The sequence below is a fragment of the Rhizopus microsporus genome (genome assembly GCF_002708625.1).
Source record: "Rhizopus microsporus ATCC 52813 unplaced genomic scaffold scaffold_4, whole genome shotgun sequence".
In the NCBI taxonomy this organism is placed as follows: Eukaryota; Fungi; Mucoromycota; class Mucoromycetes; order Mucorales; family Rhizopodaceae; genus Rhizopus; species Rhizopus microsporus.
Window position 1 is genome coordinate 111,228 of NW_019671919.1, and position 23,896 is coordinate 135,123.

Below are 23,896 nucleotides of genomic sequence, written 5' to 3' on the forward strand. Positions count from 1 at the left end.
ATTGGTTTATTAGCACATACAAGAAGGAAACATGGTCGCACTATATATTTCTTTGCTATTGTTGTTCTTGAAATGTTAAAGTAGATACCAGCTGGATGTCATGATTCTTATATATAATTAACATCAAGCTTTACGTGAATATAACAAGATGAATTGGATAAAAGGAAAAAAAAAAGTTAAAGCAGTAAAAGATAATAAAAGGGGACAAACACGAAATAAAACTATGTAAGATCTCACTATTAATGATATGAAGAGCATATCATGTGCGTATAGTATATTATCGAATCATAGCTTTATTTATTTCATTATAAAGCATATCTCGCATTGAGTATCCACTCTTTAATAGGTGTAGGCGCAGTGGTGGCATTGATATTAGTAGCAGCAGCAGCAGCAGTAGTGTCACAATTTGCCAAAGTTTATTCTAAGTATATACTAGCTCTTCGCCATCAGGTAATTTTGCAGTATGTATGATGAAATGGACATTAATAATGTCAAGCTCTCTTTCAACATAACGGTTAGAAAACACGGATACACTTCCAACAGACACCGACTGTTTATTTTTTAGAATATCAATTATGCAGTTAAATCGATGCCTTGTAAGGTAGATTCTTCATTAAAAGAGATGAAGTATTATTAAATTAGACTTGAGTGAGAGCCTTATAGGAATTATGAAGGTTGTCAGTATGATTTAAGGTCTTACTGATGCTTATTATTTTCGGGTGCATGTAGTAGGCACCTATTTTTTAAAAACTCCAAGTGTTTACTTTCCAAATGGGTAAACGTTTTATACATGCGGGACATGAATTTATAAATGTGTATATGACATCTGAAAAACGTGTTTCTTTTTTTTTTTTTTTCCTTTGTCACCGTTGTAAAAATGAGTGAAAGCAGTAAACGTGAGTTACGCTCACGTTCGAATAAGAAAATAAAATCAACGACAACAACAACAACAACTAAGGAAACAAAGACAGAGGTTAACACTGTGAGGTAAATATAAAAGAACAGAGACCATAGAGCTATCATAACCCTCGTTTTAGAGCACAGGACTTACTCGGTGAGCCAAATGCTTTTACATTATCGCTCAACACAGCCTTCCGAATCCTATTTATCATTCGCTGTTTTTCTGCTTTATATCGTATTCTTGATGACTGTGACGAGGTTTACAACTATTGGGAGCCTACTCACTACCTGTTGGAAGGTTATGGACGTCAGACTTGGGAATATTCGACAGATTACAAGATCAGAAGCTGGGCATATATCCTTGTTCACGCTGTTGTTGGATTTTTATCCAAGATTATTGCTCCAACCAAGGTAATGCTAAATAGTAAGATTACACATGCGCGTGTACTGATATTTCATGTGTAGGTCCAAGTATTTTACCTCATTCGACTCGCATTGGCAGGCGTCTCTTCCTTTGTAGAGGCCAAATTTTATCGCACGGTCACTGAAGAAATCAATCCTCACGTCGGACGTTATGTCTTTGCGATCTTATTTTTTGGTGCTGGTATGTTCAATGCATCCACAGGTAAGCTTGATGAAACAAAGAGAGAGAGAAAGCCGAAAACTAACGTGTATCAGCTTATTTGCCTTCCAGTTTTGCCATGTATTGTGTCTTTATGGCTTACTCATATGCACTCAGACCTGTTTCAGATATTGACCCTACACGCACCTACAGAGTGGTCTTTTGGATTGGATTAGGTGCTTTGGCTGGTTGGCCATTTGCTGCTCTGATTGGCATTCCATTTGCTATGGAAGAAGTGCTCATCTTTGGACGTGATACGATGAAGAAGGCAGATGGCACCGTTGTTCGATCCATTGGTGGATCTCGTTGGAGATTGAGACGAATCGTTCGATTGTTTGAGGCTGCTCTCTTGATTGGCCTCGGATTAACGGTAAACGGGACAAATAGACAAGAAAAGAGAGAGAGCTCTGATCTTTTTCTTCTTAGGTCTTGCTTGTACTCATGGACCAAATGATCTATCGTCAATATACCATTGTCGCCTGGAATATCATCAAATACAACATATTCTCTGATGGCAGAGGGCCAGAACTCTATGGCACTGAGCCTTGGTATTACTACATTCTCAATGGATTTTTGAATTTTAATATCGTATTTTTACTCGCAATTGGATCTGCAATCTGTGTGGTAAGTTTTTGAAGATAAAGAGGGAAATCCATGTTTATCCCAATATCTTTTTTTTGCTTTGTAGCTTATTACAGCCATTATCGATCGTAACCGTGTCCCGGGCAGGACCAAGATGGATCAAATCTGGCCTTATGTCGTCCTCGGCTTGAAACTGATCCCATTTTATATCTGGTTCATCACGTTCAGTCTACAAGCACATAAAGAGGAACGATTCATGTACGTAGCCTACCCTCTGATGGCTCTCAATGCAGCCATCTCGATTTACTTGATCCGTACCTGGACCAGTCGATTCGCCGGTCTTTTAGGCGCTAACGTACATACTCGAGTGACCGTGCTGAGATACACGTCCTTTGGTATCCTTAGCGTATACGCTCTCTTGTCCGTCTCTCGCATCCTGGCGCTCTTGACGCGCTATCGTGCACCTTTTGCGATCTACAGCTCTATTTGGGACGAACAACCTGACGATCAACTCGTAAACTTGAACTACCTACAAGAGGACTATCCCAACGACATCGAGATCAAGGAAAAAACCGTGTGTATCGGTAAGGAATGGTTCCGCTTTCCATCTCAGTTCTTCTTGCCCAGCGACACCCGTGTACAGTTTATCAAGAGCGGATTCCATGGTCAGCTGCCCAAATCCTTTGAGGAAGACTTTACGGTCGACAGCTATGAAGATGAAGGAAAACTCAAGTTTTATAGACGCAGGCGGTACGCCTGGGCAGGTGCTCGTCAGGCACCACAAGGGTTCAATGATATCAACATGGAGGATCCAAGCGTCTATGTGGACGAACAAGCGTGCGATTACCTTGTCGACGTTGATTTTCCTCTTCATCTAGAAGAATCTAGTTCTGTCAAGGATACCGCTCATTGGGAGGTTATGACATGTCATCCTTTCATTGACGCTCAAAATTCACATCGTCTCTCCAGAGCATTCTGGGTCCCTGGTTCGCCTGGATTGGCATGGGGCAACTACTGCATGTTGAAACGCAAGTCATGATAAACGTGTACATATGTAAAAACAACAATAATAAATCCTGCTTAAATGTTTACCAAAGAGAAACAATAGATGCAAGGGTCCTTTTTTAAATAATGACATATGCGTCATTTTTTAAGAAAACAAAAATATTTCATTTATGCATATAGATAATATCAATAAAGTGAGGTGGATATATACAATATTACTTGGGTACTTCTACTGGTGTCATACCACGGTATCGACCAAATGTTAAGCCAAGACCAGAAGAAGCAGAAGAAGAGGCAGTAGAGACACGTCGGTTATAACCAGGTCGTTTGAGAGAGTAGTACTCATGTTCAATATCGTCATCCTCATCACTTGCTGCAGCTGAGATGGGTTTCAAAGGTGGTTGGGGTATAATACTAGTAGACAGGCCAGAGTTCATGATCAATGTATGGCCGGTGGATAATGAAACGGTTGGAGTCACCGAGTTGGTCGCATGGGGTAATAATGAAGTGGAATAGGAGAGTTGTTTATTCATAGTAGGTTGAGAGAGACGATGCATATGATGATGATTAGTTGCCGCATTACTGGTACTTGGAGGTAATTGATAAGACAATGGCCTCGTTGTTGTTGTTGTTGTTGTTGTTGAGGGCTTTCGAGAGGATTTGCGTCGGCTATTACCGAATGAGAAAGATAGCTTTCGAATGGACTGACGCAGACGGTCCATGAGGGTAGTCGAAGAAGGATCTTCGTGAATGACAGGAGCGGTATAAGTCGTAGGGTTGGATCGAATGAGCCAATCCTTTGGGTCTTCTAAACCATTGGTTACCCAGGGATGAGTCTGATATAATTATGAGTTTTTTTATTATTATTATGATTAGAAATAAATAACTTACTTTAACTTGATCCAATGTAATCCTCTTTTCGGGATTCTTTTCGAGTAGCTTGCTCAGTAAATCTTTTAAATCATCGTCAATTTGAAAACCGACCTGGTCAACTGAAGGAAACGTCAGTGGTTGAGTTGGGATGGTATCAAAGAGCTCAAACTCGGTGGATGCCGTAAATGGGCATTGACCAAAGATGAAGCAAAACAAGGTGACACCTAAGGCCCAGACGTCGATAGCTTTTGAGATACGAGGTCTCTTGCCACATGAGTCACCTGCATAGCATAGTTCAGGAGCAAAAAATGCGGGGGTGCCTGCGGTTTCGGCCAACTCTTTTTCCATCTTGCTCAGCATCTCTTCAGTAGGCTCAATAGGGCAATCGACAGCCAAGAGCTCATTATAATATGACACACCAAAGTCTGATATTTTGGCAACATGGTTGTGAGAGAGTAGCAAATTGGCTGGTTTGATGTCACGATGAATGATGCCTTGGTAATGTACTATGGTAAATAGTTAGCAAAGTAGCAAAAATGATGGTTAGATCAACCACATACAATAGTCCAGTCCGTTTACTATATCCCTAAATATTTTCCTTGCTTCGTCTATTGTCAATATAGGCCTATCGTTTTCGTCTCTCCACTCGATCTCGCCATACTCATTATATTCTAATGCCATATAGAGCTTTCGGCTCTCTGGATGATCCATCACTTCAATCAGTTGAACCACGTTGGGGTGTCTGCATTTTTTCAAAATTGATATTTCGCGCTTAATTTTCAATTCATTCTCTTTGGATGCCAGTAAGCACATATTATTATTGTTGTTGTTTCCTCTCAGCAGACTGTATCCCATCTGTCTTTTTCTATTCTTTTTATCTATTATCTTTATAGCCTGGATATCAAACTGAGTTTTAAACATGGAATATAGGCATCACTCTTCAGTTACCTTACCACATAGCTTCCTGTATTCATATCCTGAGCCAGTTTAACTTTGCCGTGAACTCCTCTTCCTATCTCTTTGATGACCATATAGTGGTTGATTATTTTGTTTCCTGAGTCAGCGTCATAGTCTTTTATGATACTGTTGGTCATTATGACTTGATTACTTGCAAGTGGGTGAATAGGGTCGAGATGAGAACTATGACTGATACCACTGCTGTTACTCGTAATACTGCTGTTGTTTGTACTCATTTTATTCCAATGAGATGGTGATAATAGACTTGACCTTTTGAGCATTTAAATATATATATATAAAAGAAAAAGGAAAAAGGAAAAAAGAAGGAAATAAATTTATATAAAAAGCGGAGAGAGAAATAAAGAGACAAAAAGCAAATCAAACGGTTGATTTCAAAAGATGAATCATACGTGGTCTGTCAATAACAAGTAGCTTGTTTTTAACTCCCCTTTTTACTTTAGTGATATGACCTGATTACGATTATATTTGAAATATAGATAACCTCCCTAGTTTCTAAACTGATGCTTACAATAGCAAAAAAAAGGGACCCTTCTTTTTATATTCTATATGGGTGTATTTGACCCAACCTCTGCTGTATTTCAAATTAATAACTCTCAAGATAGACTTTTATGCATTTTCTTTTTTTAGTGATAAATGCCTTCCAGCCGTTCCAACGCCAAAGGGCAGGTTTTTAAAAATCCAAAGACGGCTTTTATTATCTCAAAGGACGCTTTTTCATACAATAAATACCAAAAAAGGAAATGAGTTCTCATTTTTATTACGATGGACAAGGAAAGATTGTCGATGAGCAGGGAAATGATGCCATGGGCTGGGAAAACAATGTGAGATTGCAAATACAGTTAAGCTGTAGAGAAAGGTTTATAATAAATATTCAAACGAACAAAAGCTTTTGTTTGTATATATGAATAGAATTAAGTTCTTCAATGCTATAAATTCTGGTCGCTTAGCTGGCAGTATTGCCGGACGAACGGTTCAAAAGTGGACTAAAAGACTTAAAGAGGAGAAGGACTGGAATATTTTTAGAAAAGCAGACAAACTTGGTGAATAGATCAAAGCCTCAGCTAGGACCAGAACATAAAACTCACCTAGTAAATTTTTTCGATGATAATCCGCAAGCACGATAGACTGATGCAGCTGATTCTCTCACTTGCAACTTTGTAGACTTAAGTATTAGAGTACTGTTGATAACCTCTTGAAGACCGAGTGCAATCTTTCAAGAAAGTAACACTTCAATCGGTTGCTAGAAACAATAGTACTAAGATTGGTAATTGACTGGCTTGGAACGACTGTTACTTCCGTTTTTCTTCATGACACTTAAATATCTCTTTAACGATAAACATGGATATAGATCCTAAACATAAAGAGAGTAACTAGGCAAATAAATGTTTGCTTTTGACACGTGCTACTAAACATATTATAATTGTGTGTCCTGTACTCTTGCGATTAAAAAGAAATGATAGTCAGCATTAAGGAAGTCATTTCTGAGTTGGAAGATTTTATTGTTAAAGACTATTCTCCTGAACATATACTTGAAAACTTCAAGGGAGTTTGGTTAAACAGAATCGGAGGATGCGCTAATTTATTAAAGTTGGAACTGGTAAATGAAAAAACACTACCTTCTATTCCAAAATAATACAGTTTATCTCTCTCTCAGGATAAAGGATATTTTTCTTTTAAAAGGATCAAACAAAGAATTTCAAATACTTCTTTAAAAAATTGGAGTTGAAGGTCACTTTCAGTAATGAATTAAAGCAAATATTTGTCTCCAACTTTCACAAACTGGATAGCAATCGCTTTTGGTATTTGAATTCCACAGAAACTACACCTATATCAGTTGAAGAGAGGCTATTTAATTATGGCTTAAAATGCCAATACATTCAGTAACACTTCCGAAATCAGTAACAACTACAGGAGCTATTGACATATTTTTTATCTATTTTTTAGTCCCATCCACTCATTCATTATAGACCTTGGTAATTTGACCTTGCAAGAAATTTTTACCGAAAAGGAACTTTTAAAAATAAAAGAGTTTGGCAGTTCCTTGTTGGTGCATTCTCTCGCTGAAGCTATCAGCCTTGGATTGTCAAAATTAGGAGAATTGGTAAGACAGATGAAAACTTCATACTGGTTTCTTTTTATCTCACATATTGATGCCTAATTAAGAATGATACATTGGAATTCTATAGAGCATACAACTTGCATTAATTCTCTCTCTTCTTTTTTTCGAGCATATTCACAAATAATAGATTCCTTTGGGTGACACTTTAGGTAAAATCATAGCTAAGCAAGTGTCGTGAGTTTTTTAGATATATACTTTGGGCATACAATACTACGTTCTTACGAATAGTTTTTACATTGCATATAGTTTATAAATGCCACATACATCCAAGACGATATCATTGTGGTTTCTTTGTAACTCTATTATTGGCAAAGAGTGGTATCTATAGGAGGAGGGCTTGGATTATTTACAATACATCTGGCTTTGGTTGATATGGGTTGTAGACGAACGGGAAAGGGGAGCTATAGGCACTGTTTTCAAAAGATCTCTCGTGTTACACTCTTCTTTCTATTGAGTATGTAGTGATCACCTTAAAATTTACTTTTTATTCTCTGAACATGCTCCTATTTATCAAATCATAGACGTTGCACTATGAGAGACATTGTGTATCAAAAGAAGTGATTGTCAAATTACCATTTTGAGTTGTCTTTGGTACCACTAATGAAATGCGATGGACAAAGAAATGTACTTGTATTGTTCTCTTTTCATAAAGTGTGTGCACATTTACGTTCTTATTGATTATAAATCAACTTAATCTCTCTCTCTCATTGCTCCCTAATTTATATATACAAATGTACTATTCATCCAACTTCTAACCTTTTACCCATTCTCTTGCAATAAATGCGGAGGTTGAATATCCCAGTTTCTTTTATCGTCTCCAGACTAACAAAATGTAAGGGTAAGTATAGAAAAAGGAAATAAAGAAAAGATCGATCAAATCACTCAGCCGATGTATAAACAAGGGAACAAAGAAAATAGAAAAAAGAAAAGAAAAAAAAAGAGAGTTTCGAAAAGAAGCAAAGAGAATGACTTGATTTTTTCTCTATTTCTCTTCACGTGTTTTATTTTCTATGTTGAACATTATTTTTTTTTTTCTTTTTTCTCTCCTTTTTCTTTATTTCTTTTTTATTATTGAACAACTAAAAAGACCGTTATGCAGTCTATTAAATGTGTTGTTGTTGGTGATGGGTAAATATATAAAAGAACAAGATGAAGTATAGATTATACTGACATCTAATAGTGCTGTTGGTAAAACATGCTTGTTAATATCTTATACCACCAACGCTTTTCCCGGTGAATATATACCAACTGTGTAAGGCTTCTTTTGACCTATTACTATCTTATTATCTTACTCACTTTCTTTATAGTTTTGACAATTATTCAGCTAATGTCATGGTTGACGGAAAGCCAATTAACTTGGGCTTATGGGATACAGCAGGCCAAGAAGATTATGACCGTCTTCGTCCTCTTTCTTATCCACAAACGGATGTCTTCTTGTGCTGCTTTTCACTTATTAGTCCTCCTTCTTTTGAAAACGTGAAAACAAAGGTAAGCTCAAATAAGAGAGAGTAGATGTGCAAGATGAGACTAATTTTATATTCAAAGTGGTATCCTGAAATCAGTCATCATGCACCCAACATACCCATCATCCTCGTCGGTACTAAACTTGATTTACGTGAAGATAGGGACACAATAGAAAGACTTCGTGAAAAGAGAATGGCACCTATCACTTACACTCAAGGTGTACAAATGGCAAAAGATATCAGTGCAGTTAAATATCTTGAATGTTCAGCACTCACTCAAAAGGGTCTCAAAAATGTATTTGATGAAGCCATCAGAGCTGTCCTATCTCCTCCACCAAAGCCCAAACCAAAAAAGTGTCTTATTCTCTAAATAGCTTTTTTCCGTATTATTTCATAGTTTATCAGGCAACTCCCTAATAATTCACTCTTCTTATCCTCTGTCTTTCTTTATTTTATATACACATACAAAAAAAGTCCTACAGACGTATACACACGCTGCACTCTCTCTCTCTTCCTCTGTCTCACGCACACACACACACCAATATATACACATTTATACACAGACATTTTATATATATATTATATAAACTTTTCGTTCTTTAATATCATTTTTTCTTTCTTTCTTGGTTTATAAAAACAGTGGATCAAACAAGCTCATTTAACTGTTTCTTTTTATGACTGAGAAAAGATCAAATTACAAAAAAGGAAATTAATAATGTTGCTTATTTTTGAGTTTGGTAATAGAGATTCTTTCTTTTTGGTTGCTCTTTACTGCTAAGCTATCTTTCCCTTTCCCCACCCCTTCTTCCCCCCTTGTTTCTTTTCGTTCTCCCAGTTTTTCTCTCCTCCCTTTGAAAAGGACAAAATATTTATTTCTTTTTTAACATGGCTCCTATCATATAAGAAAAGCTATTATCCGGTTTATTTAAACGGCGATAAATGAATGAATAAAGAATGTAAAAGGAGATAATATCCATTGAGCTTAGTATTTGACTTCAAGTAACTAGTTGTTTGTTACAATTTAATTCACTCGTATCTATCAGCTGCAAAGCTTATACTGTATTTCCAAAAAGTAATGACGCTGCTACTGAGACTGAATATCGTGCTTTCCAGATTTAGATGTCGTATTGAAACAGCTGTAATGTTATCAGAGTAATAAAATACAAAAAGAATATGGCTCACTATCCCATTTGACAGTAATATTAACAGGTGGGTTGCCTTGGAGTTAAAACTAACTTAATATTAGAAATAGCCCTCTTTAATCTTTGTAAAAGTTAGATCCTTTTTTCGGTTTTTCCATGAAACCAGAAGAACATGTAGTCATATTTGGCAATGCATATCCTTGAATGGTCACGCTACATATTGCTTCTATTTGACATGATTTCTTTGTCCTAAGTACTCGATCCTGAAACCTGTTTGAAAAAGAAAAACATATAAAACCCATTTTAACTGTTCCTATTTTTTGCTTCTTTACAGCAGCTATCAAATGTCCCTCTGAGTGTTCAAAGATTCGCCAATCAAAACTAGCCTGTCCTCATGGTCCTTGCTCTGACTCGCTTGTCTCGCCCTCTCTGCTCTCTGGCGTGTATCTGAAACGTTCTCCAATAGTCTCTCCTGACGCCCTGGGTTCTTTCAGTCCTACGTTCCTTTTTTTTTGCTTAAACAATCCTGGATAGTTATCGCTACCCTCCCCAGAATGCACCTTGGTGGTAAGTAAAACTAATATTAGGATATATGCTCTAATACAAACATACTTTTTTCTCTTTTTCTACATATACTCATTATCTCTCTCTCTTTTGACATGATGTCGTTTTATTCAAACGTATTATTCTTTGTCGTCTTTTTACGTAAATGATTTTTTTATTTTATGATAATGTTTTATAAAATTAACGTCAATAATTAATAAAAATATAGTATGTCGAGCAATAAATAAAAAAGAACTTTATTATTTAATTCTTTCCTGACACAGAGCCCAACTGACAGTTTCTCAAAAGTGTTGATGACAGGAAGCAAAGAATGGAGCAAGCAACGCCATACAAGAGTGCTCTATGAATTGATACCTGTAAAGACGCAATGATGATTGTTTGTAGTTCTGGAGACAAGGTACGGATCTTTGAGATAGACGTACGAACAAACTCGATAATCTAATATATATTCACTTAGTACCATGATTTACCACACAACTTTCTTTTTTTTTTCTTTCTTTCTTTTACCCTGGCTGCTTCGGGACCTGATAAGGATTTATGCAGACTTGTCTTAAAGTTGGCTTGTAATATCGCAGCCGTGATCGTTCCGCCTGACAACCAGCCCATCGACCGACACAAAAAAATCATGGATGTAGCCGATGCAGTGTCCGAATGATCAATATCCGCCACAAGCGCGACCATGGTTGCCACCAGGACGCAGCCAAAACAGAGACCCTCGATATTCATACAAATCAGTTCGAACCATAACGGGCTGGTTTCAGTCCAAGTAGACATACCGATGGAGGTGACCATATGGGCAGACATGACAGTAATAATAAAGTACTTGTACTTTCCTTTGATACCCAAGTATCTTCCAGCTACCCAGCAACCAGCAGCAACCATGGCTGTTCTTGGTAAAACCCAGAGACCTGCAGAGGATGCACTGTATCCTAGGACACCCTAAGAGAAGAATAAATAATTGCATAAAAGATACTGTGTGCTTATGTTACCATGAAAAACTGTGGTAGCAAGTAAACGTAAACCATGGTAGATGAACAAAGAAAGAAGTTGTTTAGACAAACAGCAGCCACGTTACGATTCTTTATGAGTTTTTTGGACACAATTGGATTCTTTGCCCAGTAGACCTCGTAGACTCCAAAAAGAATAAACATGGCAACCGCTATGATGAGCAGAGTGACTACCAAGGGATCTGTCCATTCGCGTGTGTTACCTCCTAAAGACGTGCTGGTGACAAAACAAACATTGGCGATCAGCATGAAGCCAGCTCCAGCAAGATCGATACTACGTAGTTTTTTACGCAAGTCGGAAAATGCAGATGTATCTTGACTTAAGTTGTAGTTCTCTAAACGGTAGATGTAACAGTAAAGAATAAACAAGCAAGGAGGCACATTCACGTAAAAGCAATAACGCCATCCAAAGGTATCATTGATCAAACCACCTAGTGGAGCGCCGATGGTTGTGCCGACCTATCGTACGGTTTAAGTCGGCCATCTTCCATTGTATACTTTACTTACTGTCTGTGCCATATTGACATAAGATTGGTATTTCCCTCTTTCTCTCAAAGGAAGTAAATCATGAATGACAACGGATGCCATTGTCATCAGTCCACCACCACCTAATCCAGCAATGGCCCTGGCTATACTCATCTGTGTCATCGTGTTTGCTGCTCCACATAACCATGAACCAAGAAGGAAGAAACAGAGGATGGCAACAAGTGTAGTCTTGCGGCCAAAGATATCCGATAGCTTACCGTCTAATGTGTATAAATACGTATCAATATCAACCCTCAAATATACGATAAAACTTACACAAAGGTTGAAGAGCAGAAGTACTGAGCATATAAGATGTCATGATCCATACCGAAAGATTCGAACTAACCATTATTATTATATTATATTATTATTATATATTTTTATGACATTTCCTACCTTTTAAACTCTGTTCCTATTTCATTAAACACCGTTGTGACAATAGATGTATCCATTGCAGCCAAGAAAGAACCTATGCAAAGGCTATTCCATCACAATGAATGAATTTGACATTTTAAAAAACAAAAATACTATATACCATATCGTTACCATAGGTAAAGTAATCTTTCCCAGTCTGGTTTTTAAAATATCTTCATGATCACGCTGTTTCCTGAGACGATTCTCTTCATCTCCACCGTCAGTTGAAATAGAATCAACAGTGTGATAATCAATAGCCTGATTTCTTAACAGAGGGTCCCTTTCTTGCTCCAAAGTCATCAGATAAAAAGGATAAAGAAAAAAGGCAAGAAATAAAAAAGGGGAAAGTGATATATGAACCCTTGACCCCTCTCTTTTATTTTAAGGATTCATTGGCCAATTTGGGAACACAATTGCGCAACATTGTTCTTATTATTATAAAATTAGTCATATCACATCAACCCTTAAACAGATGATATCTGGTATGCTATCATCAAAGGTATATCTTCTCTTTAAAAAAAAAAAAGGGGAGGAAAGAAACAGGTCAGCATTGAAGCCAATGAAATACACTGCATAAATCAGTCACGACGTTAAATAAAAAAAAAAAAAAGATGCACAATAAAATTGCGACATTGGACGACAAAATCAACAATAAGGCTATTTGACACACAGGGTAAGACAAGCATGCTGTCAGATTTTTACTCGCATATCAGTTCACGCATATCACAACAAATCGACCGATCCCTGCCTTTTTTTTTGTTTTGTTAGACTGAAACCCCAAGTGATGGGAAAAAGAAATGACGTGCAAGTGACTAAATGTTGTTTACTTGGATATGTATAATACAAGGCATATTTATATCCATTGAACCTTTTATTCCTTTTTCTTTCGCTTTTTAAGCAGTAGCAAAAGAGAGAAATGATTAAAAAGATACTGTTTATATTAATATACGTCTACATCACATTGTGTGCCGCAGGCTTACTTGCTGAAAAGAAGTCTATATTTGATATTATTGTCAAGGATGAACGATTCTCAAAGCTTACAGGAGAAATTGAAAAGCATAATTTGACCACTGTATTCAAGAGCATCAAGGCTGGGACGGTCTTTGCACCGATCAATGAAGCATTTGATCGTAAAGAGACCACATCTCCAGAACAGATCCTCTACCATGTCATTCCTGTGGCCATCAAGTCTGGTGAACTCTGGGATGGAAGGCTCTTAAAGACTGAAGCACATTACAATAAAATCACTCAGTTGCTTGAAATATCAAAGGATGATGATACTATTGTCATTGGTACCGGCGTTCAATTAAATACAGCCAAGGTGGTTCAAGCAGATATGGATGCTACGAACGGTATTATTCATGCTGTTGACCACATTCTGTCATTGCCTGATAATTTATGTAAGATATTTAAAAGACAGAGACTATCTCGAATAATAATAACAATAATATCGCATAGATGAAACACTGAGTCTAGAACAGTCCGTAGAGAATTTTTATGACTTGGCTGACAGAGCACATATTGAGCATGACCTAAGATTTGGTGAAGGATATACTGTGTTTGCTACCAAGGATAGCGTCTTTGGTGATGAACTGAATGATATTGAAAAGGATTATCTCTACAGCAAACAAGGCCGCCATGACTTGGCTAGGCTGCTCTATCATCAAGTTTCTCCCAAGATTTTTTACTCAACTGACCTCAAAGAAGGAAAGTCCAAGATTAAAACATTAGAAGGATCAGAAGACCTTGATATATTGGTCCAAAAGGGTACTATCACCGTCAATGGCGTAAAGGTGGTCAAGCAAAATCTCTTGGCATCCAATGGTAAGAGCCAAGAACATACACATAGAATATGCTTCTAACCCTGACTTTAGGTGTCATTCATATCCTTGAAAAGCCTATCTTGCCTAAAAACAAAGAGTTCCTAAAGCTAGACTCTCGCAAGGTCCTTCAAGCTCTTGGTTCTTCTCGTTTTATCAAGTTACTTGACGACAACGATCTTGGTGCTTATTTGGATAGCAATAACCCATTGACCATCTTGGCTCCACCCGACAAGGCTCTAGATGAAGGTAATGTTCCAAGTAACAAGATCAAATCGTGGCTCCAGTATCACATCATTCATGGCCGTTATCTTCCTTCTGACCTTGCTGATGGCCAGTTATTAAAAACTGAATCTCATGATGACCTCGGTAGTTCCTTTTATCAACGCATCAGAGTCACACTTACTGAAGAGGATCCCACTCTTTATGGCAAGGATGGCTTTTATGTTAGCAAACAGTCCATTCAGTTTGATAAAGTGAATGTCTTGCGAGACCCAAGTAAATGAAGAGGACAAAATAAGCAACATTTATAACTAATCTTTTTTTCCGTTAGTCGAATCTGGAAAGAATATTGTTATTTATCCTATTGCAAGATCTCTCTTCTTACCTCGAGACACGCTTAGTCGACTCCCTGTCAATTTGGAATTGTCCACCTTTGTCGCAAGTATCTATGCCTCTGGTGTAGACGAAGTTATCAGCAACACAGAAGGCATCACCTTGTTTGCGCCCAATAACGAAGCCTTTAGCCGTCTTGGTCTTGTCACAAAGCATTTGCTGCAACCCGATGCCAAAGAAAAGATGCAGCAGGTCGTCAAGTTCCATACTGTTCGTGATGTACTTTACGAAAATTCCACAGCCAAGGGGGAACATCAAAAGGAGACTCTCGCTTCTGGTGACCAATTGACACTGAACAAGACGGATGATGGCTTCTTTATTCGTGGCAGTGGAGCTACTGACGGAAGCGATCGTAGTGTGATTGGCAAAGTGATTAAAAAGGATATCTTGACATCGAATGGTGTTATCCATACCGTCGATCGTGTCCAGTTACCGGAATCGCTCAAGATCAACAACCGCGATCTACTGTCGGCTGAAGGAACTCAAAACTTGCTTGGATTGGTCGAGCACAGTAATCTGTCAAGAGCAATTCTTGGAGGTATCGCTGGTGACAAGCCTTACACCATTCTCGCTCCAACCGATCGTGCCTTTGCCAAGATCAATCTCGGTCATCTGAAGGGTGATCCCGAGAAGCTGGTCAAGTTTGCCAAGTTACACATCATTCCCTCCCCGTTGCCTCCTGTAGACGCAGGTGAGATTAAGAAGCGCTGGTGGCCATGGGATGATAACAAGAATGAAAACCCTTCAGATATCGGATATACAGGCACTGACTATCCCTCCTTGCTTTCTGATGATGTCATCTTGACCATAAGCAAGAATGTTGGTGGCGGTTACTCAATCAAGGTCAAGGGAAGTTCCCAGGATAGTGCCGAAGTCATTGATATTGGACGCTCAAGTGCTGGCGGAGGTGTACTTGAAATTGATCGTGTACTCGTTCCTCCTGAAGAAGAACAACAACAGAACCATGGTCTCCCTTGGTGGGCTATCGCACTAATCGTTCTTGGCTCTCTCTTGGGTCTTGCCCTCTTGGTACTCGCTGGTTATTATGGATGGCGATGGTACCAAGACCGTCGTTCGGGACAGATCTCCCTTGGACAATAAATCTTTGGTATTCAATGCTGATATACGATTATGTGCATTAAAAATAAATAATAAAATCTTTTCGAAAATCCCCTTACTTTAAGGAAAATCCCTTGACATTGTTCTGAAACAGATGAATCATGACTATGTAAGAGAGAGACAGGATATAAATTACAGAACCCAAGTCAATTCTATATTCTTTGTTCCTCACACAATGTTATTCAGACCTGTGAATCTCGAAACAATAAAGTGTGGTAATCTCTTTGATAAGTTGAGGGCTCCATTCAGTAAGCTTTGGTCACGACAAACGCTTACTATTGCTTCCGTTGTCTTGCTTCTCGTAAGTTCTTTTAGAGATTGATCGTCGTCACACTCATGATAATGTATAGTTATTTGGGCCTGCCTTGATGTCTGTTGATCTTGCTTATCTCACTGGTAAGTATATAAATAAGAAACAAGCAAATAAAATAACCATAAATGATAGATTGGGTTAGAAGCTTCAGGATGGGTGATCTCTACGCGTACTTGACGTTTATTGGTATCATCAGCCTCTGGTGCTTTCTTGGACTCGTTGTGATTGTGATGGTAAGTTCATGATAAAGAAGAGCATATAGGCAGTACTTGACTTTGTATTTAGAAATCCATTCGAGGCATGACCATCTTTGCCTATGGTCTCCTTGTTCTCACTGTCGTTCAATTCCTAATTGGATTTGTTCATATCGTTCTGTTGTACAACACGTACCGTCCGATCCTAATGAACAACTGTATGCAGCGTCAACCCTATCCGTTCTTTTGGTGGGCTACAAATTATGAAGAGAACCAAGAGTTTAAGCAAATCTTTGACAAATGCATGCACCAATGGTCTCAGTTTTCAAGCGAAAGGTTGATCTCATGGATTGTTTATTCTGCTGCTTCTGTAAGGAATAAAAAAAAGACAATAAAAAGCTCATGAACTAACGTGATTCTACTAGGGACTCGTCTTGGCCGCCGTCATAATCCATAAACGACACATTTCTGACGAGTACCAGAAGGCTCGTGGATATATCGTAAGCGATCAAGAAGGCGAATGGGCTTCTGAGGAAAAGCCTACAAAGGAGGGAGCTATTCGCCTTGACCGATCCCCACCTCCATATGAAGGCGATGAAGAAAAGGAAATGATGGATGTCAGCATGCATCAGCAGCGTCAAAAACTGTATGACGAAATTGCTAAGCGCAAGAGAGCCAAGAAAAACCTTAACCGTAAATCTGTGATCAGCAACTCGTCTGATCCTGCCTCTGTCTCCGTAGTCCATCCGCTTGACCTGACAAAGGATCCCGGCGTCTACCAGCCTCCACCCATGCCTCCCAAGGATTCTCAAGAGTCATGGAACCGATATGAGGGTACAAGTGCAGGGGATGATGAGCGCCAAGAACTGGAACGTCAGCGCCGATTTAACTCGCACACGTCTGAGCGGCTGGAATATGAGCTTTTCAAGTCCCATGAGCCTCAAGCTCACAGACGCCATAGTAGCTTTGGCGAAAAAAGAAGATCGAGCAGACGTAAGGGGTCTAAATTTGGTAGTTCTCAAAGACACCGACCTGTTTCCTTGCGTTGGTCCAGTGTACATGCAGATACGGCCTTCACGCCACTTATTGAAAAATCAAATGACCCTGAAGTAGAAGAGCATGAAGAAGATCAGGAGATGTCAAGCTTGATGAAGCCAGAGGATAGCGAGCCCTCAGAACAGGCATCATATTAAATAAATAAGGCTTTATTATTGATGAAAATTGTTTTGCATTTCTCTTAATGTATGTAGTACTTCTACTGGATCTGATTTTCCAGCCATAACTTGTAGTGATTGTTCGTTCACTCTTAAATAAGGGTTAAATAGTTTCTCTTGTCCTATTGTCGATGGCACCGTAATCAGTTTATCTTGAATCCAATTCCATTTTGCAACAAGCGCTTCATTATGAGGTTCGACACTCAAGGCAAACTATGGACAAATATAAGCAACTGACTCTTTTTTTCCGTGATCTATGTATCTTATTTTACCTTTAGATTCGCTCTTGTATATTCATGCCCACAATAAACCCAGGTCTCATCAGGTAACTTCATGATGACGTGAAACAATATTCTGTACATATCTCTAGCATCTCCTTCAAAAAAATTGCCTACACCGCCGACAAACAAGGTATCGCCTGTAAAGACTGCCTTTTCACCTGTGTTTGGGTCAGATACATAATAACAGACATGGCCCTTTGTATGACATGGTGTATGTAGAGGAGTGATATCTAAAGAACCTAGCTTGAATTCTTCATGATCTTTGCAGACATAGTTAATTTCTGGAATACGAGCATCAGCCCCGTAGACAGCCAAACCGGGTTTTTTAGCTATTGTTCTGTGTTACTCGAGTCCTATGATATTAAATGGATTATTTTACCAACAAGATCAATGTTTCCACCTGCGTGATCCCAATGATGATGTGTTGTGAATACGCTGAAATAATAAACATGAGTCTAATATATGATGAGGTATCTACTGACGAACCTTGACAATTTTGCGCCTGTTTGACTGATGACATTTAAAATCTTGATAGGTTCAACAGGATCAATAACAGCTGCTTCCTTTGTTTTTTCATCAATCAAAATGTAAGAGTAATTATCTTCTAATACATGAATTGGTATAATCTTCATTAAAAATGTTGGATCGAGCTTAGCGAGAAGAAAGATATGAAAGAAAAAGGGAGAAAGGGGGATAGTCGAGAAAGAGTGAATTTGAATAATTTTCTATGGAGAAACTTCTCTTGTTTCTTAATAAAGTCCGATATTTTTAATTTATTGTTACAAACTAACTTTCTGCTGTCATTTTGTTTCTATGACTACATGATGCAGTTGCATAGCCAAAGAAAAAAAGATGTGGTTGACTATAACCCCCTCTTTATTCGTATACTCTTATCATAAAGGATGTATCCGAAAGATCATTGGGTGGACACAATGCAAACATACAACAAACTCTAAAGAGAAAGTGTCGTATACGTATTCAATTATAAAAGTACCAACTCTATCCCTGATTTCCCGCTTAATGAACATGCATTTGCATATATATATGTCCTCTGATAATACTCAGATTGGTAATGGAATACTCAAACATGTCATTTATTCAGCTTGTTACCTAAATCATCCAGAGCAAGAATACACACAATTTAAACAATTTTTATTAATTCCAATCGAAAATTTATTCTTCTTCTTCTGCATTTTCAACACGAGCCTATGTTTGTATCTAAGTACACAGTTTCATTATATTATTTATTCACTTACACCACGAGGACGAATATCACCTTCACGAGCTCCAAATTCTTCTTTTAATCCATCATAGGGATAGGTTCGCTTAGCCTATATTGCACTTAGTATCTCTAAATGATTCTCTTTTTATTCCTTACAGCTGGGCTTTCAGGATAAGTCTTGTAAACGAGTCCAGCGACAGCGCCGACGACACCAAAGAAAAATGCTAATTGTGCAAGTGCCTTACGAGGGCTGTATTCATGAAGATCAGGTGCCCAAACACCCATGATTTCATCTTCTTCATGAAGCTACAATCAGGATGATTAATCTTTTTATGTCTTTTTCAATGATATGCTCTTACTGTTTCGCCAAAGTTACGTTTATCTTGAGGATCCCACCAGCCATGAGGCCCTCTAGCTTGAGTACTGTAACGAGGCAAATTGGGATAATCACCAATTTGAGGATCCTCAACAAGTTCTCCAGTATTTAAGGTGGATTGAGGACGAACTGAGGTCATCATGATGGGTTGGCGTGTGGTTGAAACTAAAGCGCGCATGTTGAATGCACGTTGTGTGGCGGCTCTAAGTGACATTGTGATAAGAGTGAGGGGGAAGAGAACTACAACCACCTTCACTTTTTGTCACTGAAAAAATCCCTACTCTCTGATGTTTAAACTCCACCCTTGGATGAAAGGAGTCACAACGATAACTGTGACGTAACAAACATGACGGAATTTTAATTTTTTAAAGTGGCTATTTATTCTTTGATGTTTTGGCCATTAATTCTCTTTCACTTATTCCCCTTTTATTAAAGAATAGTAATCATGTCTGAGAGCTTAGTTTTAGAACAATACACATCCTTTCCTAGAGAAATTACTGTTGATATTGACTCTTGAAAAATTTCATTGAAAATTCATATGCTTATCATGCAGTATGTTGGATTTATAAGGAAAAGACGAATGGTGATATGTGTACTTTAAACGAAGAAGGCCAACCTATGCCAAAGCGCGTAACAAGAAGCATCATTTGGAAAATTAGTACATATGCCATAGAGCTGAGTCCTATAAGAGTCGTGCTGGTGTACAGACAGAAAATGAATCATCTAAAGACTGGCCAATTCAGAAACCAAGTAAGAAGGTCGATTGCAAATGTTATGTTACTGTCACCTGCTATTTCGTAACACCTAATCAGGTCACCATTAAGCTTCATAATGAGCATAATCATCTTATTCGAAGCCTTGATGATATCTCTTTTGCGTTTATCGGATAATTCGAAGGAAGCTATATTGCAAAAGTTACGTAAAGGCTATGGTAGAAGAAACATAAGAGCTGTAATTCAGCGCCATTTTAATGAAAAGATAAGAGATCTTTTTCCTGAAGCTGCTAGTTTGTCATCTTCTTTAACATATGTTGTGCATCGTGATCAGTTTGTCCATTCAGAAGGTGTTTATAACACATATAAAAAGGTTTTGAAAGGATACAACATATCCAGATGTAATATCAGAGAAGTTTTTGGAGTCATTGTTATCGCGCCATCGCCTGTAGTGAAGGACATGTTCCCCGTTCTGTAATGTTTAGTCTATAGTTTTTCCGCTGTAATGTTATTAGTAGAATTGACTGCATGTACTTTTTTATAGAGCTTCATTAAATGTGTAAGAGACCGTTCTGTCGAAAAAATCCAAACAATGGTAATATATGGAACGCGCTTAATCTGTATTCACATTCACTCATTATGTTCCATAGGTCAATATCTATATGATATGCCTGTACTCGATGCACTCCATGGTCATCTAACAACCTCATATACTATAAGGGTTACTATAAGCATGAATAAGCATTTAAATTGCATACAATTCATGAATATTATATCATAAAGATGTCGGGCTGCATTTGTCTAGAAATGTTAGAAGACATATCTTTGTGGTTTTCAAGGGATTTTTTTTGGAATATAAAACACAAACTCAATCACCTATAAATGTATCTAATATTGGTAAATAAGCTAGAAAGTGCGAATATTTTTCGATAAGCGATAGCTTACCGTAGTTGAAAAGAAGCAAGTTTGGAATCCTTCTTCCAGAAGAATGCGAACGATATGAGAAATATATTGAGTGAATGTATAGCTTTCTCTTTCAAGCAAAAAATGCTCTTACTTGATGCATAGCCTTTTTTGTTAAAATAATGGACGCCTATATGTTTAAATTTGCTAAAAAGATAATATTTGACTGGTCACATTTTGAAATCTTGCATGCCGTGTTCTATAATATAGACGCATTTATTTTCTACTTGTCGCTTTAGTATTTCAAATAAGTGGTTTAGCGCAGATAGTTTTTGAAGACAGGAAAGGAGGATTGAGAGAGATAAGCAAGGCGTTGAACTGGTAGAGGTTAATGATATGGAGATTCAAGCTAACACTTTGGTTAAGATGGATCAGTGTTTGGTGCGTCAACTGAATGTCGAAGCTGAGCTGACAAGCGGTGCATCCCAAAATTTAAAGGAGCCTACTACGGATACTGTGTTGAATAAGAAGAAGGAAAAGTATATGAATTACTCGGATTATCATAAGAGGAGCTTCATTTTACATATGCTGGCCAAAGCACCTAAAACATCGCGCCAGCAGGACTAGCCTCCGCATGACAAAATTAAAAAAGAAACAATGCTGATTGGATGTCTGACCTAGCACGCATCGCACAGCCAAACGTCACTTTTATACATTTCATAAATAACCGAGACTTTTTTACGCCCTTTTCTCTCTTTTTTTATTATAAACACTCGAGTATTATTGTAGAATAAATGTCAGAAAGCCAGCAACTTCATGTCATCATTATTGGTGCAGGTGTCATAGGCGCATGTACTACTTATTTTTTATCCAAAAACCCATCATGCAAAGTTACAGTCATTGAAAAAACAGACATAGCTTGTGGTGCCAGTGGTAAATCCGGTGGGTTTCTTGCCTTGGACTGGTAAGTGGGTTGGATAAATAAGATTATAACAATAGAAAGGGGTTGACACACGGCTACTTGTCCAGGAACGACCACTCTGAGTATTTAAAACCGTTCTCTCAAGCATCATTCCAACTGCATCAAGAGCTCGCAAAGGAGCTAGACGGTGCAAGCCAGTACGGTTACAGAGCACTTGATACATACTCTATTGTCTTTGATCGTAAAAGTGACACGTATTCCAAGAAGAAAGATCCACTCGAGTGGGTCAATAAGGACGCCGTTCGTTCCATAGAACAAATTGGCACACTGGAAACTACAGCTCAGCTCCACCCTGAGTTCTTTACACGAAAGCTGATAGAAGAGGCCAAGCGGACTGAACGCGTAGACGTTCGAATCGGGCAAGGCGTAGCAAGGTTGATTTACGAGAATGGTAAGGATGTACGCGGTGTCGTGTTGGATGATGGTACAGAAATTCATGGTGACCGCGTGGTTGTTTGTATGGGCCCCTGGAGCAAGAATTTGCCTTTACCGTATGATACTATTCGTATAAAGGGATCACACGTACATTCGATTGTTCTGCAACCACAAGATAGAATACCAGGTCATGCCTTATTCACAACAATCATGCATGAATCAAAGAGATTTGAGCCCGAGGTAAGGTTAGGTAAAGAATATGTATGACAGATCACTGATTGTCTTTAGGTTTATCCACGAGCCGTAAGTAGTAGTAACAGTAATGGTCTTGCTTGATTTGTGTCGATACTTATTTTTTTTTTTAGGACGGCACCGTGTACATCTGCGGCGCTTCTGATCAAGAACCACTGCCGAAATCTGCCGACCAAGTAATCGTAAATCCAAAGTCTATCGAGGATCTTACTAATCAAGCTGAGCTGATCTCACCCAAGTTGTCGAGAGAGAATTCAGAAGTGATTAGACGTCAAGCGTGTTATTTGCCAGTATCAGAAGAAACAAATGCGCCTTTGATTGGACCACATCCACGCTATGAAAATCTGTACTTGGCCACTGGACATTCATTCTGGGGAATACTAAATTCGCCCATCACTGGCAAGATGATGTCAGAATGGCTATTAGACGGGAAAGTCAGCTGCGTGAGTGAAGCTGTTGCTGAATACTTTATGCCTTCATAACAATAAATTTACGCCCAGTTTCTGTTTAAATCAACTAACATGTTTTCTTTTTGTGTCAAATGCTGGTACCCAAGCTTATTTATAGTTTCCTCCATTGTCTAGTGTCAAAGCCCTTGAATACCAATTGAGTCTGAACAAAACCTGCTGACACCATACTGAATCAGTTGCTTACCAAAATGATCAAAAAGCGACTAGGGAGTTGTGTAAAAAGCCGACCTTACATACTCGTTGAAAAAGATACTTTAAAACCGCCCATATAAAAAAAAGCAATTGGTGACACTTCAGAAAAGACTCTGTATGTACAAGAAACAAAACAAAAAAGCTAAAGTATGGATCGACAGCGCCGACTTTGTTTGTGGATCCTGATCACAGGACAAACATTCGGAAAAACACTCAAAATATTCCAGCTGAGCTGTCATCGCTCATAAAGGTTTCTCTGCTATAAGCATGATTCCATTTTTTTTTTGTCTTGCTCATCCTTGATACTTTGAGAAATAGGAACAATTGCTTTGAATTTGTAAAAGAGAGAAAGGTGCTATTGCTTGGCAAAAAAAGTCTCATTTGGCCAATCACAGCTTTTATTGGTAAATTCTAAAAAAAGAAAGAATTGTATCATAGGGTCATGAACCTTCGTTGTTTCCTAATTTTAGAAATTTGGGGCCTTTCTTTTTATTCTACTGCGAATCCGTCAATAGCATTTTTTTTCCTTCTTTTTCTTCTTGCGCCAAGTCTCTTCCACACTCTTTCTCTCTTATGTTTTCATGTTACTGTTATTATACTTATTTTATTTTGCTATAGTGAATGCACAAGCAAATCCAAGTAACCCATTTATTTGGTAAAG

General features: G+C 38.2%; 12 protein-coding genes across 12 annotated transcripts; 8 read left to right on the forward strand and 4 right to left on the reverse strand.

Annotated features, from left to right (window-relative positions):
• Nucleotides 1-877: 877 nt before the first annotated feature.
• RHIMIDRAFT_286952 (uncharacterized protein) lies at nt 878-3,143 on the forward strand (the record flags this gene model as incomplete). Its single annotated transcript, XM_023613427.1, has 6 exons — nt 878-987; nt 1,038-1,311; nt 1,366-1,525; nt 1,579-1,892; nt 1,949-2,146; nt 2,211-3,143. The coding sequence occupies 6 exons, from the start codon at nt 878-880 to the stop codon at nt 3,141-3,143; spliced, it is 1,989 nt and encodes a 662-aa protein (XP_023468163.1).
• Nucleotides 3,144-3,324: 181 nt separating this feature from the next.
• RHIMIDRAFT_290187 (kinase-like protein) lies at nt 3,325-5,255 on the reverse strand (the record flags this gene model as incomplete). The annotated part of the gene is made up of 4 exons (XM_023613712.1): nt 4,936-5,255; nt 4,543-4,876; nt 4,001-4,488; nt 3,325-3,945 (listed from the first exon to the last, which is right to left on the reverse strand). Exons 1-4 carry the CDS (start codon nt 5,218-5,220, stop codon nt 3,325-3,327), a joined length of 1,728 nt encoding a protein of 575 aa, XP_023468164.1. The 5' UTR covers nt 5,221-5,255.
• Nucleotides 5,256-5,600: 345 nt separating this feature from the next.
• RHIMIDRAFT_290188 (uncharacterized protein) lies at nt 5,601-6,008 on the forward strand (the record flags this gene model as incomplete). The annotated part of the gene is made up of 2 exons (XM_023613713.1): nt 5,601-5,816; nt 5,870-6,008. The coding sequence occupies exons 1-2, from the start codon at nt 5,701-5,703 to the stop codon at nt 6,006-6,008; spliced, it is 255 nt and encodes an 84-aa protein (XP_023468165.1). The 5' UTR covers nt 5,601-5,700.
• Nucleotides 6,009-6,413: 405 nt separating this feature from the next.
• RHIMIDRAFT_235234 (uncharacterized protein) lies at nt 6,414-7,165 on the forward strand (the record flags this gene model as incomplete). The annotated part of the gene is made up of 4 exons (XM_023608322.1): nt 6,414-6,557; nt 6,641-6,840; nt 6,905-7,061; nt 7,124-7,165. 4 exons carry the CDS (start codon nt 6,414-6,416, stop codon nt 7,163-7,165), a joined length of 543 nt encoding a protein of 180 aa, XP_023468166.1.
• Nucleotides 7,166-8,127: 962 nt separating this feature from the next.
• Nucleotides 8,128-9,196, forward strand: RHIMIDRAFT_311781 (uncharacterized protein). Its single transcript, XM_023614758.1, has 4 exons — nt 8,128-8,207; nt 8,260-8,331; nt 8,387-8,567; nt 8,625-9,196. The coding sequence occupies exons 1-4, from the start codon at nt 8,173-8,175 to the stop codon at nt 8,910-8,912; spliced, it is 576 nt and encodes a 191-aa protein (XP_023468167.1). The 5' UTR covers nt 8,128-8,172; the 3' UTR covers nt 8,913-9,196.
• Nucleotides 9,197-10,430: 1,234 nt separating this feature from the next.
• RHIMIDRAFT_275167 (MFS general substrate transporter) lies at nt 10,431-12,786 on the reverse strand. The gene is made up of 7 exons (XM_023612528.1): nt 12,316-12,786; nt 12,177-12,260; nt 12,057-12,121; nt 11,763-12,001; nt 11,238-11,714; nt 10,756-11,187; nt 10,431-10,686 (listed from the first exon to the last, which is right to left on the reverse strand). Exons 1-7 carry the CDS (start codon nt 12,492-12,494, stop codon nt 10,492-10,494), a joined length of 1,671 nt encoding a protein of 556 aa, XP_023468168.1. The 5' UTR covers nt 12,495-12,786; the 3' UTR covers nt 10,431-10,491.
• A 296-nt stretch (nt 12,787-13,082) lies between these two features.
• Nucleotides 13,083-15,927, forward strand: RHIMIDRAFT_290192 (Fasciclin-domain-containing protein). The gene is made up of 4 exons (XM_023613714.1): nt 13,083-13,594; nt 13,653-14,018; nt 14,069-14,512; nt 14,568-15,927. The coding sequence occupies exons 1-4, from the start codon at nt 13,111-13,113 to the stop codon at nt 15,728-15,730; spliced, it is 2,457 nt and encodes an 818-aa protein (XP_023468169.1). The 5' UTR covers nt 13,083-13,110; the 3' UTR covers nt 15,731-15,927.
• Nucleotides 15,928-16,142: 215 nt separating this feature from the next.
• RHIMIDRAFT_101868 (uncharacterized protein) lies at nt 16,143-17,682 on the forward strand. The gene is made up of 3 exons (XM_023605119.1): nt 16,143-16,294; nt 16,347-16,625; nt 16,681-17,682. Exons 1-3 carry the CDS (start codon nt 16,187-16,189, stop codon nt 17,446-17,448), a joined length of 1,155 nt encoding a protein of 384 aa, XP_023468170.1. The 5' UTR covers nt 16,143-16,186; the 3' UTR covers nt 17,449-17,682.
• RHIMIDRAFT_101862 (hydroxyacylglutathione hydrolase) lies at nt 17,456-18,416 on the reverse strand. The gene is made up of 4 exons (XM_023605118.1): nt 18,237-18,416; nt 18,130-18,185; nt 17,742-18,079; nt 17,456-17,682 (listed from the first exon to the last, which is right to left on the reverse strand). Exons 1-4 carry the CDS (start codon nt 18,380-18,382, stop codon nt 17,464-17,466), a joined length of 759 nt encoding a protein of 252 aa, XP_023468171.1. The 5' UTR covers nt 18,383-18,416; the 3' UTR covers nt 17,456-17,463.
• Nucleotides 18,417-18,624: 208 nt separating this feature from the next.
• On the reverse strand, nt 18,625-19,614 carry RHIMIDRAFT_212904 (uncharacterized protein). Its single transcript, XM_023607230.1, has 4 exons — nt 19,332-19,614; nt 19,129-19,278; nt 19,007-19,081; nt 18,625-18,956 (listed from the first exon to the last, which is right to left on the reverse strand). The coding sequence occupies exons 1-4, from the start codon at nt 19,560-19,562 to the stop codon at nt 18,924-18,926; spliced, it is 489 nt and encodes a 162-aa protein (XP_023468172.1). The 5' UTR covers nt 19,563-19,614; the 3' UTR covers nt 18,625-18,923.
• Nucleotides 19,615-20,179: 565 nt separating this feature from the next.
• On the forward strand, nt 20,180-20,539 carry RHIMIDRAFT_303902 (uncharacterized protein; the record flags this gene model as incomplete). Its single annotated transcript, XM_023614431.1, has 1 exon — nt 20,180-20,539. One exon carries the CDS (start codon nt 20,180-20,182, stop codon nt 20,537-20,539), a length of 360 nt encoding a protein of 119 aa, XP_023468173.1.
• A 1,168-nt stretch (nt 20,540-21,707) lies between these two features.
• RHIMIDRAFT_275174 (putative oxidoreductase C1F5.03c-like protein) lies at nt 21,708-23,355 on the forward strand. The gene is made up of 4 exons (XM_023612529.1): nt 21,708-21,928; nt 21,994-22,561; nt 22,610-22,624; nt 22,687-23,355. The coding sequence occupies exons 1-4, from the start codon at nt 21,759-21,761 to the stop codon at nt 23,053-23,055; spliced, it is 1,122 nt and encodes a 373-aa protein (XP_023468174.1). The 5' UTR covers nt 21,708-21,758; the 3' UTR covers nt 23,056-23,355.
• The last annotated feature ends 541 nt before the right edge of the window (nt 23,356-23,896 follow it).

What these genes read in the sequence shown, in the direction of transcription:
- RHIMIDRAFT_311781 (XM_023614758.1), top strand. Translation starts at nt 8,173, where the DNA reads ATGCAGTCTATTAAATGTGTTGTTGTTGGTGATGG. An exon ending in TGTGTTGTTGTTGGTGATGG is followed by an intron (nt 8,208 to 8,259) that starts GTAAATATATAA and finishes GACATCTAATAG; the next exon opens with TGCTGTTGGTAAAACATGCT. An exon ending in TTGAAAACGTGAAAACAAAG is followed by an intron (nt 8,568 to 8,624) that starts GTAAGCTCAAAT and finishes TTATATTCAAAG; the next exon opens with TGGTATCCTGAAATCAGTCA.
- RHIMIDRAFT_275167 (XM_023612528.1), bottom strand. Translation starts at nt 12,494, where the DNA reads ATGACTTTGGAGCAAGAAAGGGACCCTCTGTTAAGAAATCAGGCTATT. An exon ending in TTCTGCTCTTCAACCTTTGT is followed by an intron (nt 12,002 to 12,056) that starts GTAAGTTTTATC and finishes TATACACATTAG; the next exon opens with ACGGTAAGCTATCGGATATC. An exon ending in TGCTACCACAGTTTTTCATG is followed by an intron (nt 11,188 to 11,237) that starts GTAACATAAGCA and finishes TTCTTCTCTTAG; the next exon opens with GGTGTCCTAGGATACAGTGC.
- RHIMIDRAFT_290192 (XM_023613714.1), top strand. Translation starts at nt 13,111, where the DNA reads ATGATTAAAAAGATACTGTTTATATTAATATACGTCTACATCACATTG. An exon ending in GTCATTGCCTGATAATTTAT is followed by an intron (nt 13,595 to 13,652) that starts GTAAGATATTTA and finishes AATATCGCATAG; the next exon opens with ATGAAACACTGAGTCTAGAA. An exon ending in GAATGTCTTGCGAGACCCAA is followed by an intron (nt 14,513 to 14,567) that starts GTAAATGAAGAG and finishes TTTTTCCGTTAG; the next exon opens with TCGAATCTGGAAAGAATATT.
- RHIMIDRAFT_101868 (XM_023605119.1), top strand. Translation starts at nt 16,187, where the DNA reads ATGATAGATTGGGTTAGAAGCTTCAGGATGGGTGATCTCTACGCGTAC. An exon ending in GACTCGTTGTGATTGTGATG is followed by an intron (nt 16,295 to 16,346) that starts GTAAGTTCATGA and finishes CTTTGTATTTAG; the next exon opens with AAATCCATTCGAGGCATGAC. An exon ending in TTGTTTATTCTGCTGCTTCT is followed by an intron (nt 16,626 to 16,680) that starts GTAAGGAATAAA and finishes TGATTCTACTAG; the next exon opens with GGACTCGTCTTGGCCGCCGT.
- RHIMIDRAFT_101862 (XM_023605118.1), bottom strand. Translation starts at nt 18,382, where the DNA reads ATGAAGATTATACCAATTCATGTATTAGAAGATAATTACTCTTACATT. An exon ending in TGGAAACATTGATCTTGTTG is followed by an intron (nt 18,080 to 18,129) that starts GTAAAATAATCC and finishes ACAGAACAATAG; the next exon opens with CTAAAAAACCCGGTTTGGCT. An exon ending in ATACAAGAGCGAATCTAAAG is followed by an intron (nt 17,683 to 17,741) that starts GTAAAATAAGAT and finishes ATTTGTCCATAG; the next exon opens with TTTGCCTTGAGTGTCGAACC.
- RHIMIDRAFT_212904 (XM_023607230.1), bottom strand. Translation starts at nt 19,562, where the DNA reads ATGTCACTTAGAGCCGCCACACAACGTGCATTCAACATGCGCGCTTTA. An exon ending in AACGTAACTTTGGCGAAACA is followed by an intron (nt 19,279 to 19,331) that starts GTAAGAGCATAT and finishes TCCTGATTGTAG; the next exon opens with CTTCATGAAGAAGATGAAAT. An exon ending in GTGATATTCGTCCTCGTGGT is followed by an intron (nt 18,957 to 19,006) that starts GTAAGTGAATAA and finishes ATACAAACATAG; the next exon opens with GCTCGTGTTGAAAATGCAGA.
- RHIMIDRAFT_275174 (XM_023612529.1), top strand. Translation starts at nt 21,759, where the DNA reads ATGTCAGAAAGCCAGCAACTTCATGTCATCATTATTGGTGCAGGTGTC. An exon ending in GGGTTTCTTGCCTTGGACTG is followed by an intron (nt 21,929 to 21,993) that starts GTAAGTGGGTTG and finishes CTACTTGTCCAG; the next exon opens with GAACGACCACTCTGAGTATT.